Source organism: Ovis canadensis, chromosome 26 (assembly GCF_042477335.2).
Source record: "Ovis canadensis isolate MfBH-ARS-UI-01 breed Bighorn chromosome 26, ARS-UI_OviCan_v2, whole genome shotgun sequence".
Lineage (NCBI taxonomy): Eukaryota > Metazoa > Chordata > Mammalia > Artiodactyla > Bovidae > Ovis > Ovis canadensis.
Window position 1 is genome coordinate 57,590,415 of NC_091270.1, and position 13,562 is coordinate 57,603,976.

General features: G+C 48.7%; 1 protein-coding gene across 1 annotated transcript in view; it reads right to left on the minus strand.

The window, feature by feature from the left end:
• Nucleotides 1-13,320, minus strand: part of NR1D2 (nuclear receptor subfamily 1 group D member 2) — a 29,419-nt gene extending 16,099 nt beyond the window's left edge. The window contains exons 1-4 of the mRNA XM_069572922.1: nucleotides 13,008-13,320; nucleotides 2,877-3,143; nucleotides 1,932-2,020; nucleotides 24-168 (exon numbers count right to left, since the gene is read on the minus strand). Coding sequence (XP_069429023.1) covers nucleotides 24-168; nucleotides 1,932-2,020; nucleotides 2,877-3,143; nucleotides 13,008-13,023 — 517 coding nt within the window. The 5' untranslated portion in view covers nucleotides 13,024-13,320. The remainder of the gene's footprint in view (nucleotides 1-23; nucleotides 169-1,931; nucleotides 2,021-2,876; nucleotides 3,144-13,007) is intronic.
• Between the last annotated feature and the right edge of the window lie 242 nt (nucleotides 13,321-13,562).

Here is a 13,562-nt window from a genome sequence, read left to right on the forward strand (position 1 = left end):
CACTCTCTGAACTGGGGACATACCATCTCTCGACATTCCAACAGACAGACACTTTTTGAAGCGGCACTGCTGGCATCTGTTCCTGTTCATCCTCATTATGGAGCAGTTTTCATTCTTCAGGCACTTCTTGTACTGAATGTTTTGCTGAATGCTTCTCCGGAAAAAACCCTAAGAACAAAGGAAGATGTAGGGATCTGATTAAAAACATCCAGGGGAACTCCTTCTAAGCATCCCCCACACCTCATTAGCCAGTATGCTACCAGGGGCCTGAGAAGTTATTCTGGCTTGGAGCAGGGGAGAGACAACACTGACACTCAGATGTCACCGAGCTCTCAGCGGTGCCCGCGAGGGCCTGCCGGCCACGCAGAGCTCTTTTCCCCTTCCCTCTCAGAGTCTCAGTGCTGCCAAAGCCCCCGTGTCCTTCACTCCGATCACCTGTTGCCAGCCGGGCCTGCAGCCATGCTCTCCAGCTCATTCTGGAGTCACTTACACATTCCCAAACTCTTGCAATAAGAAGGACCCCCTCAACGAGATGACAGAGAATGGCGTTCCATACCGCAATTCCCTCACTAGATCCAAGGATCATGTTAGGAGAACCTGGTCTTTCCTGGATTATCATCTGCTGACACCTTACACATTCCAGATGTTTCGGGTTACTTATCAGCTACAGGTTAAGTGTCTCACACACACACACAGCTCCCAGCTGGATGAGCACACACAGCTGCCAGTATTTACTACACAATAATTCAAGTTCATGTCCTGTGAGTGGTCTGCAAAGACCTCCACTTGACTTTTTCAGGAAAATCAAAATCACCAAAATTATTTTAAACTGCAGTTTCCTTGACTGTCCTAACTAACCACACTATTGGATGAATCTGTATTAGTGATTGTGGGATATAGCATGTTATACTTTGTTACTGTAATACTATACTTGGGCACTATATCTGAGCTAGATCTTTAAGAGCAATTATGTGTGGCATTTGTCAAGAATATGCACTTAGTTTCATTTGCTTGTGCTTTGGTTTCTCTAGCTATAAACATAGTTATTTCATATCTTTTGTAAAAAGAAAAAAAAGAAAAACTGTTTATAGAATTTTTAACACAATGAAAAAGTGCTATTTCTGAATAAAGTACAGAAGTCCTGTGATGTAAGAGCTACAACACTCACAGCTCATCCAGAGCCACCCCAGAAAGTATTTCCCCTTCATGGATAGACATTGTTTCCTCGCCCACCACATCCCGCCCAACTGGGTCCCTGCTTCCGCCTTTCAGGCAGAGAAGAGTCAAGCACAGTCTCGGCTGCGTTAGTGTTAGACACTCAGGAGGAAGGACCAGATGAGAAGAGAGGTTCCCTAGATGTGAGCAGGAAGTACAGACTTCTCCCTTGGAGCTACCTGACTCAGGAATACTTAACGCAACTTACGAATGAGCTCACCCAGGGCTCAATTTATACTTGAGACTCTTTCACTTACTTGGCATCGCTTCCGAGGGTATCACATTTTTACAAGCATCTAGGAACTGCTCCCCGTTCCCAGCACCTGACAGGTCGGCGTGTCAAAGGACCCGATGAGATCTGTTCCGAGCCTGGTTTACTCTAAGTCTCAAGAAAGCAGCAGCCCCGCCCGCGTGCTCCCTGCCCTCCGCTCCCACCCGGGACAGTGCCTGACACGCCGGTGAGTGAACACTTCACACCAGACTCAAGTTTGAGATAACACATTTATTTTGATCAAAATCTTAAAGGAAAAAGAAATACTACATATATTTAAATGTAGTTTTAAAATATGCTTTTCAAAATGAGTTATGTTTGTACACAACATAAAATACTCAAAACTTTAAGGAGTAGCTGACTTCTCTCCTCCTCCTGGATTATCAACCATGTAATTTCTTTAATCCCAGAATCAGCAGCTTAAACAAATGAAAGCATGCATTACCTTACAGCCTTCACAGGCATGAACGCCGTAGTGGAATCCTGAGGCCACGTCCCCACAGACTTTACACAGCAGAACCATGCCACTGAATTCTGAAGCAAAAATAGACACGAAAGGGAAAAGCTAAAAGAAAAGCTGAAACTGGTTCTTTCCAACGGAGTCCTGTATTTTGTTAGCTTGTAAATACTTTTAAAAATACACAAATATATAATGTCAGAGAAAAATCTTTATACCAAATTGACGAATCAAAAGAAATCATGCCTGATGGCACTCTCTCAAAAGGGCCAAAACTCTCTCAGAGGGCTGAAGATCCTGGACAGACACTGAAATTTTGTAAATCTAGAATTATTCTACATCAGATATGCAATCAGAACTAAGAAACCAATCCTACGGGGTTAAGAGTAAAGAAATCAGTGCCAGGGGCGTCAACCAACAAAAGGTGCGAAGTGGGGTCTCCACAGGCTGAGTCCCACCTGTGGGCAGAGCCAGGTGCCAGCCCTTCCTGACCCCACCCTGAACCAGCCTGTGACCTCTGCACTCACTCACGGAGCCACATTCCCACCACTCTGTGGGATATTCCAATCCTCCAAACGTTCCTAGCGCCAGCTTCATGAAAGCAAACGCCTTTCCCTGAGTGAGTGCTCCATTCCAGAACCAGACTCAGCAGGAGGGGTGCAGAAGGAAGACAAGAGAGGAAGGTAAGAGGGCGCCCGAGAGGAAACAGGCAGACAGACCCCCTCACCACAGAGAACAGACTAAGACAGGCCCTGGGCTGTAACTCTCAATTAAGGTCATCACTGATCTCTGAATAACTACTGAACTATAATTACCCAGAAGGGGGTGAAAAGTATACCCAGAAATAAAATGGTCCCCACCAAATGAACAGGTGACAAAGTAAGCCCCACCTGCAATTAGTGGCATCAACTGTCAGAAAGCTAGACCACTCACTTGTCACTCCACTGTGACTCTTTGTCACCCCAGGGGCGCTCGATTTGCTGGTTTTCATAGAACAATCTATTCGATCATTCTTCAGGATGCCTTCAATGCTGGACAGATCGCCGTTTTTGGGGTTCCCATTGCTGTCAGAATGAGTGCTGTTTGGAGAAGACGGGACAGAAGAGGACGCGGACTGGAAGCTGCTCTCGGAGCCTTCGCTGTGGCAAGAGGCTGGGCTGGACGCTGAGCTGGACGAGCTGATGTAGGCAATCACTCCTCCTGGAAAACAGGGGGGAGCCAGGTGATCAGACACGTGATAACGCATATTTCCTATTTTCGCAAATCTCAGCAGTAAAGTCACTACGCTGGAAAACAGGTTAATGATCAAAATTATCGCAAAAGGGAAAAGTAGCTTATTTTCTTCCCTATTTCCTACTATTCTTGCTTCCACAAAGTTCAAAGCTATGAAATCCCCCCTGGTTTAAAAGTGGGCAGGCTCTCACTGGCTCTGTTATTCTCAGCATGTCCCGATCCAAACTTGAAAGCTTTCCATTTTCCAAACTGCTCCTAAAAGGGGATGCAAGACCTTCCTGAGAGACATAAAGCCAGTCGCCACGCTGCCTGGGCCGCGTGGAAATCTGGTTCTGGTCCCCTCTCTGCTTCCTTCACTATCCCTTCACGTGACGCCGTCCCAGAGCAACGGGCTCATCGCTTGCCCACCCCACGCCCCAGCATCTGGATAAAGCTCAGGTCAGTCAGGCACAGATGTAACGTCTGGAACCCGGATGAAGGAATCTATCTGGAAACACAAAGCCTTTCACAGCTGTTGCTCTCACAGTCTTTGTGTTCTGATGCTCCCCAAAGACTCCACCACTACCCACTGAACCCCAGTTCCGCACCTGCCTTCTCCCTCCTCCTGCCATCGGACCTGCAGACACACTCCCCTCCAAAGCAGCTCTTGAGAAACCCAGACGCACCGCTTGTTCTCCTGACTCACTGTTTACAGTGAGTGTCCAAGAGGCTGGAAGGCGGAAGGCATGCTCTGAGCTAACTCCCCCTTCACAGAGCTACCTTCAGAACACTCTGTACCACTTCATTAGGGAAACTCCACAACTCCCCTTGAAACTGGCTGTGACCTCTTAAGAGACTGCGAACCTTCCAGCTTAAGAAATAGCAGGGTATAATTTCAAACTTCTTCCCTGAAAGTGATAAAACGCTGCAAGAGTAACCTCATGGTCAGAAGTATTATTTTTCCAAATCCCAGGCCAAACAAGTAATTTTCATCTTCTCTGCCAAGGCCTCCTGTGGTTTCTTTTCTTCTCTCCTCCATCATCGGCCAACATTTATTAGCTTTTTCCAATGTGCATCACATACAAACGTTAATTATCTCTCTTCCATCACTGTCTTGAACTCTTATTTAAACCTACTGTTTACCTGTTTCCATCTACTTCTCAACAAGAAAGATTACAAGCCCCTAGGTGTAGAGTGTCTTTTAAGTCTCTATACATGCTTTACAGATATAAGTCTGAGATAAATTTTTTCTTTCTTTTTTTGGCTGTGCCATGTGGCATTTGGGATATTAGTTCCCTGACCAGGGATCAATCTGGTGCCCCCTGCAGTGGAAGCATGGAATCCTAACCACTGGACCACCAGGGAAGTTCCAAGACATAAATTATTTCTAATACCTACTTTTCTGCCTTTGTAAAGCCCACATCTAATATCATGGGCAGATCCGAAACAGTATAAAGTATTACTGCTGCTGTTGTTGAGTCTCTAAGTTGCATTTGATTCTTTTGAGACCCCATGGCAGTAACAAGTAAAACAGACATTTCTGAGAATAACCTGAGATGACTATTCTGAAATAGAGGACTTTACAGGTTTCCAAAGTAACAACTGCAATTTAAGCATTCACTCTGAAATAAAAGCTTTGTCCACTAAAGGGAAAAGACTCCCCAGTCTTTTTTTAAATAACAGCCAGACTTTATACGTCATTCACATGTACACAAACACACACAGCAAAATGCTAAGGCCAAATCAATTCCAAAGAACAGAAAGTCATTTCCACTTACAGAGAAGGAAAAAAAAGGCAGGGGGATAAGTCACTTTTAGTCTGTCATGATGACGTTAGGAACCAGACATGTATTTAAGTACCAATTACACAAATCCAGACTCGGAAGGCCCTAGGAAGTAGAGCCTCAACCACAGTGCTCTGGTTATAACCCAGAAAAGAAGTGAGAGCAGGCGCCAGCTGTGTCATGAGAAACCCAACAGAGTTCGTCATACAGAAAAGAAGTGAGAGCAGGCGCCAGCTGTGTCATGAGAAACCCAACAGAGTTCGTCATACACAAACTTAAAACGCACAGTGCAGCCAAAGGCACCTGAGTCTTTTTAATCGTCTTGCTCGTACAGCTTTGAAATTTATTTTTTATTGAATATAGTTGATTTACAATGTTGTGTTAATTTCTGCTATACAGCAAAGTGACTCAGTTACTGCTGGGAGCCGGCGTGAGGAATCCCGCCCGTGACAAGGTCATGAGGAAGGAAGCCTGACAAAACGCAAGGACCAAGGACGTGATTAGGCTTCAGGGGTTCCCCCTGGAATTTCCTGAGCATCCACCCCCCAAAAAAATAAGAATCTGCCTGCTTTTCCACTCTTCTGATATTCTCTGGAAAAAGTCAAATCAGGGCTTTAGTCTTCTGCATTTGAAAGGGATGTTTCAGTTAAACCCCCTCTGATAACTCTCTAGCTTGCCTGACAGGTTCCCCCAGACCTCTTACAGCTTGTGAATTGCTTATAGCCCCCCAACCGCAAGAGGCACAAAGCTTAAAGCATCTTAAAGACATAGAGCCTTTTCTAAAGAGTTAAACATCATATTGGTAGAGGGTTTTTACTGTTGACTCAATGACTACTGCCAGGCCTCCATATTCTTTATCTTTTAGGCACCTAGGAGGATGTTAATCAATGTAAACGGGATATGGAAAAAGATATATAGTAGTTTTGATGTTAGCAACACTAGATAGACTTTTGAGTTAATTACTTTTCTTTTGTTATAAATCACTGTACTCCTTTTACTTGTTTTAAGTTGCTGTATCTTCGCTATGCAAGAATGTAACTTTATTTAGTGCTTTCTGAGAGTGGCACCAGACTTTGGGAAGATCAGCACAAGTAAGTCTTCTGGTTGACAAACCCTTATCAGAAAAAAGGCTGTAAAATGTTAATTGGCCCTTTTGGCTGAAAGATGATATAAATTACCTAAGACTTGTGTATATAACTAGGTATGCAGAGAGAAAAGCCTGGTTTTGATAAGAGTCTGGGCTGCTAACACTGCATAATTTTGTGTTACCCATTGATCTCTATGTATAATCAAAAAGTATAAAAGGCCCTCTGAACAATAGAGGACGGGCCAGTCACTGGACTGGTTTCCCCCGTGTCTCCTCTCTAATTTCTGGCTGAATTCCCATCTGGGGCGTGGAGGCTCACCATGTCTACTTACTTGTCCCGGCTTTTAAGATCCACACGAGGGGGAGCCCAAGGCGGGGCACTCCCCGATATTCAAGAGGACGCAGTGGCCTAATGTAGATGGTGCAAGCTCCTTGTCTGGAACTTTATTGGCTTTCCACGTAAACCAAGTTATTCAGCCTTCTTTCTCCACTTAATTTTCCTACTATACTATTTCTCCCTAATCTAACCTTATATTAATAAACAAATAAGTCTTTCCTCGCCAACACCGTCCTCGCTTCGAATTCCCTGGATCCACTGGGGCTGGACCCTGGTAAGTTACATACACACATACACACACACACACACACACACACACACATGTGCACACACACACACACCCTTTTTCAAATTTTTTTCCATTATGGTTTACCCCAGGATATTGAATATAGTTCCCTGTGCTATATACAGGAGGACCTTGTTGTTCATCCGCACTTGAGTCTTAAAAAGACAAAAAATACAACGCGGACAATCCCATCCACTTTTCCATTCCAGAAGCATACGCCTGACATCGGCACTGAAGCTGGAAGCATGAATCCGCTTTTCCTGAATTCTGACCCACTTCCCGATGCCCTTAACCTGCGCTTCCCACCTGCCCAGAGTGAAGCCCGAGCTTTAGGATTGATACCTGTCCTGCAACCTGGTCCCTACCCATACACACCAGTCACTCTCAGAGCGTGGTCCTGCACCAGTGGCTTCAGCATCGCCTGGAACTCGGTTAGAAACGCAGGTTCTCAGGCCTCACTCTTCCGATGCACAGGGAAGTCTGAGTGTCACTGTCACAGGTCAGTGACTTCATCTGTGCTCAACGGGAGAAAAAGCAACCCAGGGTAATCTCAGTAACAGTAATTTTATCTAACCACTGATTTTAAAATCTGAAGACTCTTCAATACTCCAAACACAAGAAAGAGACCTAACTTTGAGTTTATTCTCACTATCCAAAGAGATGATGTGAAATACGGATCAGAACCGCCTAGTGTTTTTCTCAAGATACACATTTCCAAGACCCTGCCCCGAGTGGAGAAGGCACCCTGAGGAAGGAACTTTCTTTCAGCTGTGCTGCCCTTGAGCTTTCTCTAGTTGCGGCGAGCAGAGTCTACTCTTGGTCGCAGGGTATGGGTTTCTCACTCCGGTGGCCTTTCTTGCTACGAAGCACAGGCTCAAGGGCACCTGGGCTCAGAACACAGGCTCAGCAGCTGTAACTCACGGGCTCAGTTGCTCGTGGTAAGGCAAGTTCTTAACCACTGGACCACCCAGGAAGTCCAGAAATGAGCACTTTGAACAAGCTCTCAAGGCAAGCCCTTGCAGGCAGAAGTTTAAGAATGGTTACAATTAGTAAATTCAAGCACAAATTGGCCCATAATTTTCAAGGCTGGTCTTCTCACTAACTGCCTGAATATCCCTAACATACTGTGAATCCAAAGGAAAAATATTTCAACCTTGAAGTCTCTCAAAAGTCATGTTGCTAGGTAAAATCACCACTGCTTTCATAAAATTTTAGATTTGAAGATCACATTAGAAATCTCGGGTGGTAGCAACTGATATTTTTTTCATATTTAACTCCACTGAGAATAGGATACAAAGAAAAAGATTATTCTTAGTCCTCAACAAATCCCCAAAGGAAGTGCTCACAGCTATTTATCTTTTCTAAAGGACTACTTTACCTAGTGGGAGACTTCCCTAGTGGCTCAGGGGTAAAGCATCTGCCTGCCAGTGCAGGAGACATGGGTTCAATTCCTGGGTCAGGAAGATCCCCTGGAGAAGGAAATGGTAACCTACTCCAGTATTCTTGCCTGGAAAATCCCATGGACAGAGGAACCTAGTGAGTTATAGTTCCTGGGGTCACAAAAATGTCAGACATGACTTAGAGACTAAACTACTACTTTAGGTAGCAAATCCACTAATGTCTCAAGAGGATAAAAGGTCAGGAAGTTAGACCTTTCCAGGGCCAGGATTTCAGGCAGCTATTTACATCCACAAGCTCTTCTGAGTGGAGATCTGAGCTGTTCTGATGGCTTGAGCAGTGTTTTAAAGCTGACCGGGCAATGGAAGGTATTAATTACTCAAAACACACCTTCCTTTGCAAAAGTTCCAAAATCAAACCCAAGAAAAATTAGTGCGCTCTTATCAATTCAGTTAAGATGCAACTCCTGTCTTTTAGGGAATCAATAATAATTTACAATCAGCAATTGTGCCAGGAACCATGGAACCAAAGATGACCCGTCAAGGAGCAGCTACATTCTCTAAGCAAGACCTTCAACACTGACATAGTTGTCTTAGCATCAACCAGACATCACGCTGCCAACTTGATGATTAGCAACCCAAGAAGGTTAAAATTTAATTTCTTAGAAGGTAAGATGTACATCTAGCAGCTCCTCAATCCAATGAAGAAGGGAAGTGAAGACTACAAGTCAGCAAGAATACTGAAAATAAGGACTTCCCTGGAAGTCCAGTAGTTGAGAATCCACATGCCTTTCAGGGGATACAGGTTCTATCCCCAGTCTGGGGAGAATCCACTTGTTGCAGAGTAATGAAGCCCGTGTGCATAACCACTAAGCCCGTGCCCCGCAGCAAGAGAAGCCGCCACAATGAGAAGTTCACGCACCGCAGCCAAGAGTGACTCCACTCGCCACAGCCAGGAAAACTCCACGCAAAAGCAGGAAAAACGGAGCCTGGCCAAAAGTAAATAAAACGTCAAGAATGAAATGACACGATTCCACACCACATTTAGTCCTTATAAGAACCCTGTACAACTAACTTCCATTATTCCATTTTACAGAAGAGGAGCTCAGAGAGGTTAACACAGCTACCAAGCGGCAGGGCCAGGGTTGAACGTCAATTCCAGAGCACAGACTATTTATTATCTCTTAGTGAGAAGCCCTCGGCATGCAAGTAACTTCCAATCTCTCTAAACCTGAGTCATCTTCTATTAATACAAAATGGGAATATCTGCCAGAGTTAGTATAAGATTGAAATGAAATGATGTTCATAAAAGGGAACTATTAAAGTAAGTGCCTTTTTACAGAGAGTTTTTAACGAAAATGCAAGAAGGTAAAATCCCTGAACCAGCAAGTCCCAACACCTCCAAAAACAGGCAGAATATACTTCTCAGATGCCTCAAGCTAAAATTAGCTGAGGCTGAGTTGTCTCTATTTTTAGTTGAAAAGAATCCTGGAGTTGGGCCAGGTTCCCAGGCTAGGGCTTACCCAGTGGTCAGTTTCAGACAATCCAGAAGTCAGCATCCAACTCTATACCGCTGGGAGGCACTCGCGGTCCTCACACAGCCTGGGCTTTTCTCACCCAGATTCCAGGCTGGCCCAACATCACCACCACCCCACTCCCTCTGCCCACCATCCTGGAAAATACACGCTTGAGATCAGGTCACGACTGGACTTTTTTTTTTGCCTTGTGACTTAGAACAAAACATGTTGACTCAAGAAGCTTTATGAGTTCTCTCATTTTAAAAGCAGGTTTTCAATAACTTCTACTCACGGTATGACAGAGTGGACCTATCGAAGCCCTAAGCTTCTGGTTGGGTCCCACTGTCCGGGCTCCAGAGAGCAAGATGGTGCTCTCCTGAGAGCACGTCACAGACCTGGGGAGACAGCTCTGTCGACCTTTCGTTCACACAACGTGAGCCACAGTCCACACAAAGTCCTGAGTGTACAAGGGTGCTGTAGAAGCCAAGGGTCGAGAGCTAAGGTGACAGACAACACGCGGAGTTTTAAAGAATATGAGAGTGACTGAATGATGATGTGCCACGTAAGAGACTACTTAAGAAGACAAAAACAAATAGGTCTCATTTTGAAAAACACAGTTCTTGTCTCCAAGTAAATTGCTGGAAAGGTGGGGAGGGGACAAGGGGGACAAGAGTAATCTAGAGCCTGGGGGGGACCCTAAGGACCAGCAACAAGATTCAAGAAGAGGAATGATGAGACTGGGAGGCTCTGCCGACCCTTATACCACGCAAATTGCACCCATCTACTCAGCGTCCCCGCACCCCCAGGGGCAGGACCCCCAGGCCTCGCATACACCTTTAGGAGTGACGGGGGCTTCAACCCCAACTGTGCCTACAGCACAGGCATTAGTCCGTGCTCCCCACGGGGATTTCACGGACCTGCCCCTAAGGGTATGGTACTCACTTCACAGAACTTAGACCCTCCCCTTCCACAGTGGCAACAGCACCTTCCGACAGCGTTAAGGGGCGGCTCGAAGTAGTAACACACGCGCAGGGTCCACACAGGTCACATACACGCTCCACAGACACTCTCCATCGTATCCTGGGAGAGCTGGGTCCCAATAGTTCAAACAACTCTAACCCTCCCTATCCAGATTCTTCGTCCTTCAACTCTGAATATGTCATGTGGACCCAGACTTCTCTGCAGGTTCTTATTTCCAGGCCACCTTCTGAACTCCTCAACTCCACTGTCTAGTCAGGCAACTTCCTTCTTCACTTAGAATTCTTCCTATTATCTTACTGTTTCTCTCTTTATAGTAAAAACAAGTAGAATGGCATTTAAAGAACTTCAATCAAAATCTGTGACAAAAATGTATCGAGTCCATTTCCATAGCTTCACTATTTCTCCTCTGTATTTGTCACAGAAAGGGTCACACAATGAGTCATGATATATAGGGCAGTTTCACCAAATGGTCACTGGGTGAATATGTATTGACTAATAAAATGATATCAACCCAAAGGGAGGGGCCAGAGGCCTGCCACCAGCACTGAATTTGGCCCCACCCTGGGCAAGCTGTATGTGAAGGAAATGAAAGAGAATGCTTACTTAAGTTCCCTTAAAGGGATGGCAGAAACACTATACTGGATAACAGCTTGAACTTGGAGCCAAATGGAGAAAGAGAAAATTTAAGAAAGATAATTGCAAGTTCCTACAGTTCAGGTCAAACAATTATCTGCACAAGGGATGAAACTTAACTGCAAATCAGTTCACATGAAAAGGGTCTAGTTGACGGCAAGGTTACTGTGAGTCAGCAAAGCAGTATGCCACAAAAGCCCAACCTGCCAGACAACTCCTTTATAGCAGTCATTAACCGTTCTACGACTTCCACCTCTGGATGCCACATCCCAAAGGGCAACAAGGATGATGATGGGGGGGGGGGGGGACAACGAAAAACGGAGCTAGGACCAAGGGATGTGAACTGGATATGGAAGGGGGGTTGGGGGAGTCAGCAATCATCCCAAGAAAAGGTTACAATTTGTAATCACACCATAAAATCAAAATTAAGATCAGTGATAATGTTCCAGGAAGGTTCAAATCTGAGAAAAACTTTCTAACCTTATCTGATCTCAAAACTATAAGAATTCATTCACACTGAGATAGATGAGGATGAATTTCTTAATCTTGAAATCCCTAGCAAGTAAAAGTTTTATTCCATAACAGTTACTCAAATTCTTAAACTATCCTCAAGGTTATGTAGGCCCACGGGTAATTAACAGACAAGAAAATGGCTTTATTATTCACTGTTGGTGGAAAGTTCACAGTCTGTTACCAGGGGCATGGTTTTTCAAACATAACTTAATCACAGGCTGCCTCTGCAGCCTCACTGGATTCAAGGCTCTTCTTGGGGGTTTGCGGGGGCGGGGGGGAAGGAGACAGACAAAAGGGCAGGAGGGACCCTAATATTGCTCCCTAGTGGGGAAGCAACAGGAAATGGGACAAGAAAAGGATTAATAAGGTCATATCTGTTATCATGGGAATTCCCAGGCTGTCCAGCCGTTAGGGCTCTCACTGCCCAGGTTCCAACCCTGGTTGAGAAACTAAGATCTCCAGCCCTCGGGGATGCGGGGCGGGGGTGGGGGATCTGTTATCGGATTCAGGCAAGATCAGCAACCTGGGGGTCACTGGGGGTCACCGAGCGGGACCGGCCAGGGTGAGGCTCCCGGCCCGCAGGCGCCGTGGGCGTATTCGTCACGGGAGGTGTTCCACAAGGTCGACCGCGTCCCCGAGGAGGTCGTTGAAACAGAGGGTTCTTCTTTGTTGTGGAGATGAGGCAGCGCCACCCGCGGCGAGCCGTCCCCAGGCGACCCCGGAGGGTCCCCCTCGGGGCCCGCCTTCTCCGCTCCGCCCCGGCCGAGGGCACTGCGTCGTCCGCGGCCTCCCGGCCGCCGGGCCGCGGGTCCCCCGGGCGCGCGCACGCGCGGCCTCTCCTCAGCGAGCGACCCCGCGGGGGAGGGGCGGCCACGTCAGAGCCCGAGGGCGCGGGGGCGGGGCCTCCCGCGGGGCGGGGCCTCCCGCCGGCGCGCGCCCGCCCCCAGGGGCCCCCGCGGCCCGCGAATGTGGGTCACGGAGCCGCGCGGCCTCACGTGTCCCCGCCCGCCGCCGCCGCCCCGGCGCCCATTATGTAATGCCGCGTCACGCGCCCGCCCAGCCAACCGGCGGCCGCGCGCCGCCGAACGTAAACACAGCGCGCACGTGGCTCGCGCGGCCGGGCCATGTGAGGGGGGGCCGGGCTGCCGCGCTGCGGCGCTGCGGGCGGCTGGGAGGGCGGCCCGGGGGGCGCCGAGCGCCAGGCTCCGGGCGGGCTCCCCCTCGCCGCCGCCCGTGAGGGGCCCCGCTGCCGCGCTCGCCCGCCCGCCGGCCCCGCGCGCCCGCCGCCGCCGCGCCCCCCGCCCTGTAGGCTCTTACCCGCATTCACCTCCATGGTGCCCTCGGGGAGGCCCGAGGCCGCCCGTCCGCAGAGCGGGCAGCGCCCCCGCCGCCGCCTCAGCGCCGCGCCGCCCCGGGCCGCCGCCGGCGGTGGTCGCGGGGCGCCCTCATGGGCGGGGCGCGCGGGGGCCCGCAGCCGGGCCCCGGGGCCGGAGAGCTGGCTCGGGGAGAGCGCGCGGCGGCGGGCGGCGCTCCTCGCGGGCCCCGACAACAAAGCGGCGGCGCGGCGGCTTCCTGCAGCCAGCGCACCGCGGCGGCGAGGGCGGCTGACGGGAGGGCAGCAGCGACCATGTGACCCGCGCACACACCCTCCCCCGCCCGCGGCCGGCCGCTGCGGCGACTCCGCCCTCCCGCCCGCCCAGCCCGCCGCCTGCACCCGCGGCCACCGCGCCTCCGGGTTTCCCGCCTGGCCGGGGGTGCCCAACCCTGCACCCCGCCCCCCGAGGACTCCGCAGGTCACCTCCGATGGTTACCTCGCAACTCCCACCTCACCTGGCGACTCCGCGGGTCACCTCCCATGGCGACCTAGGACCC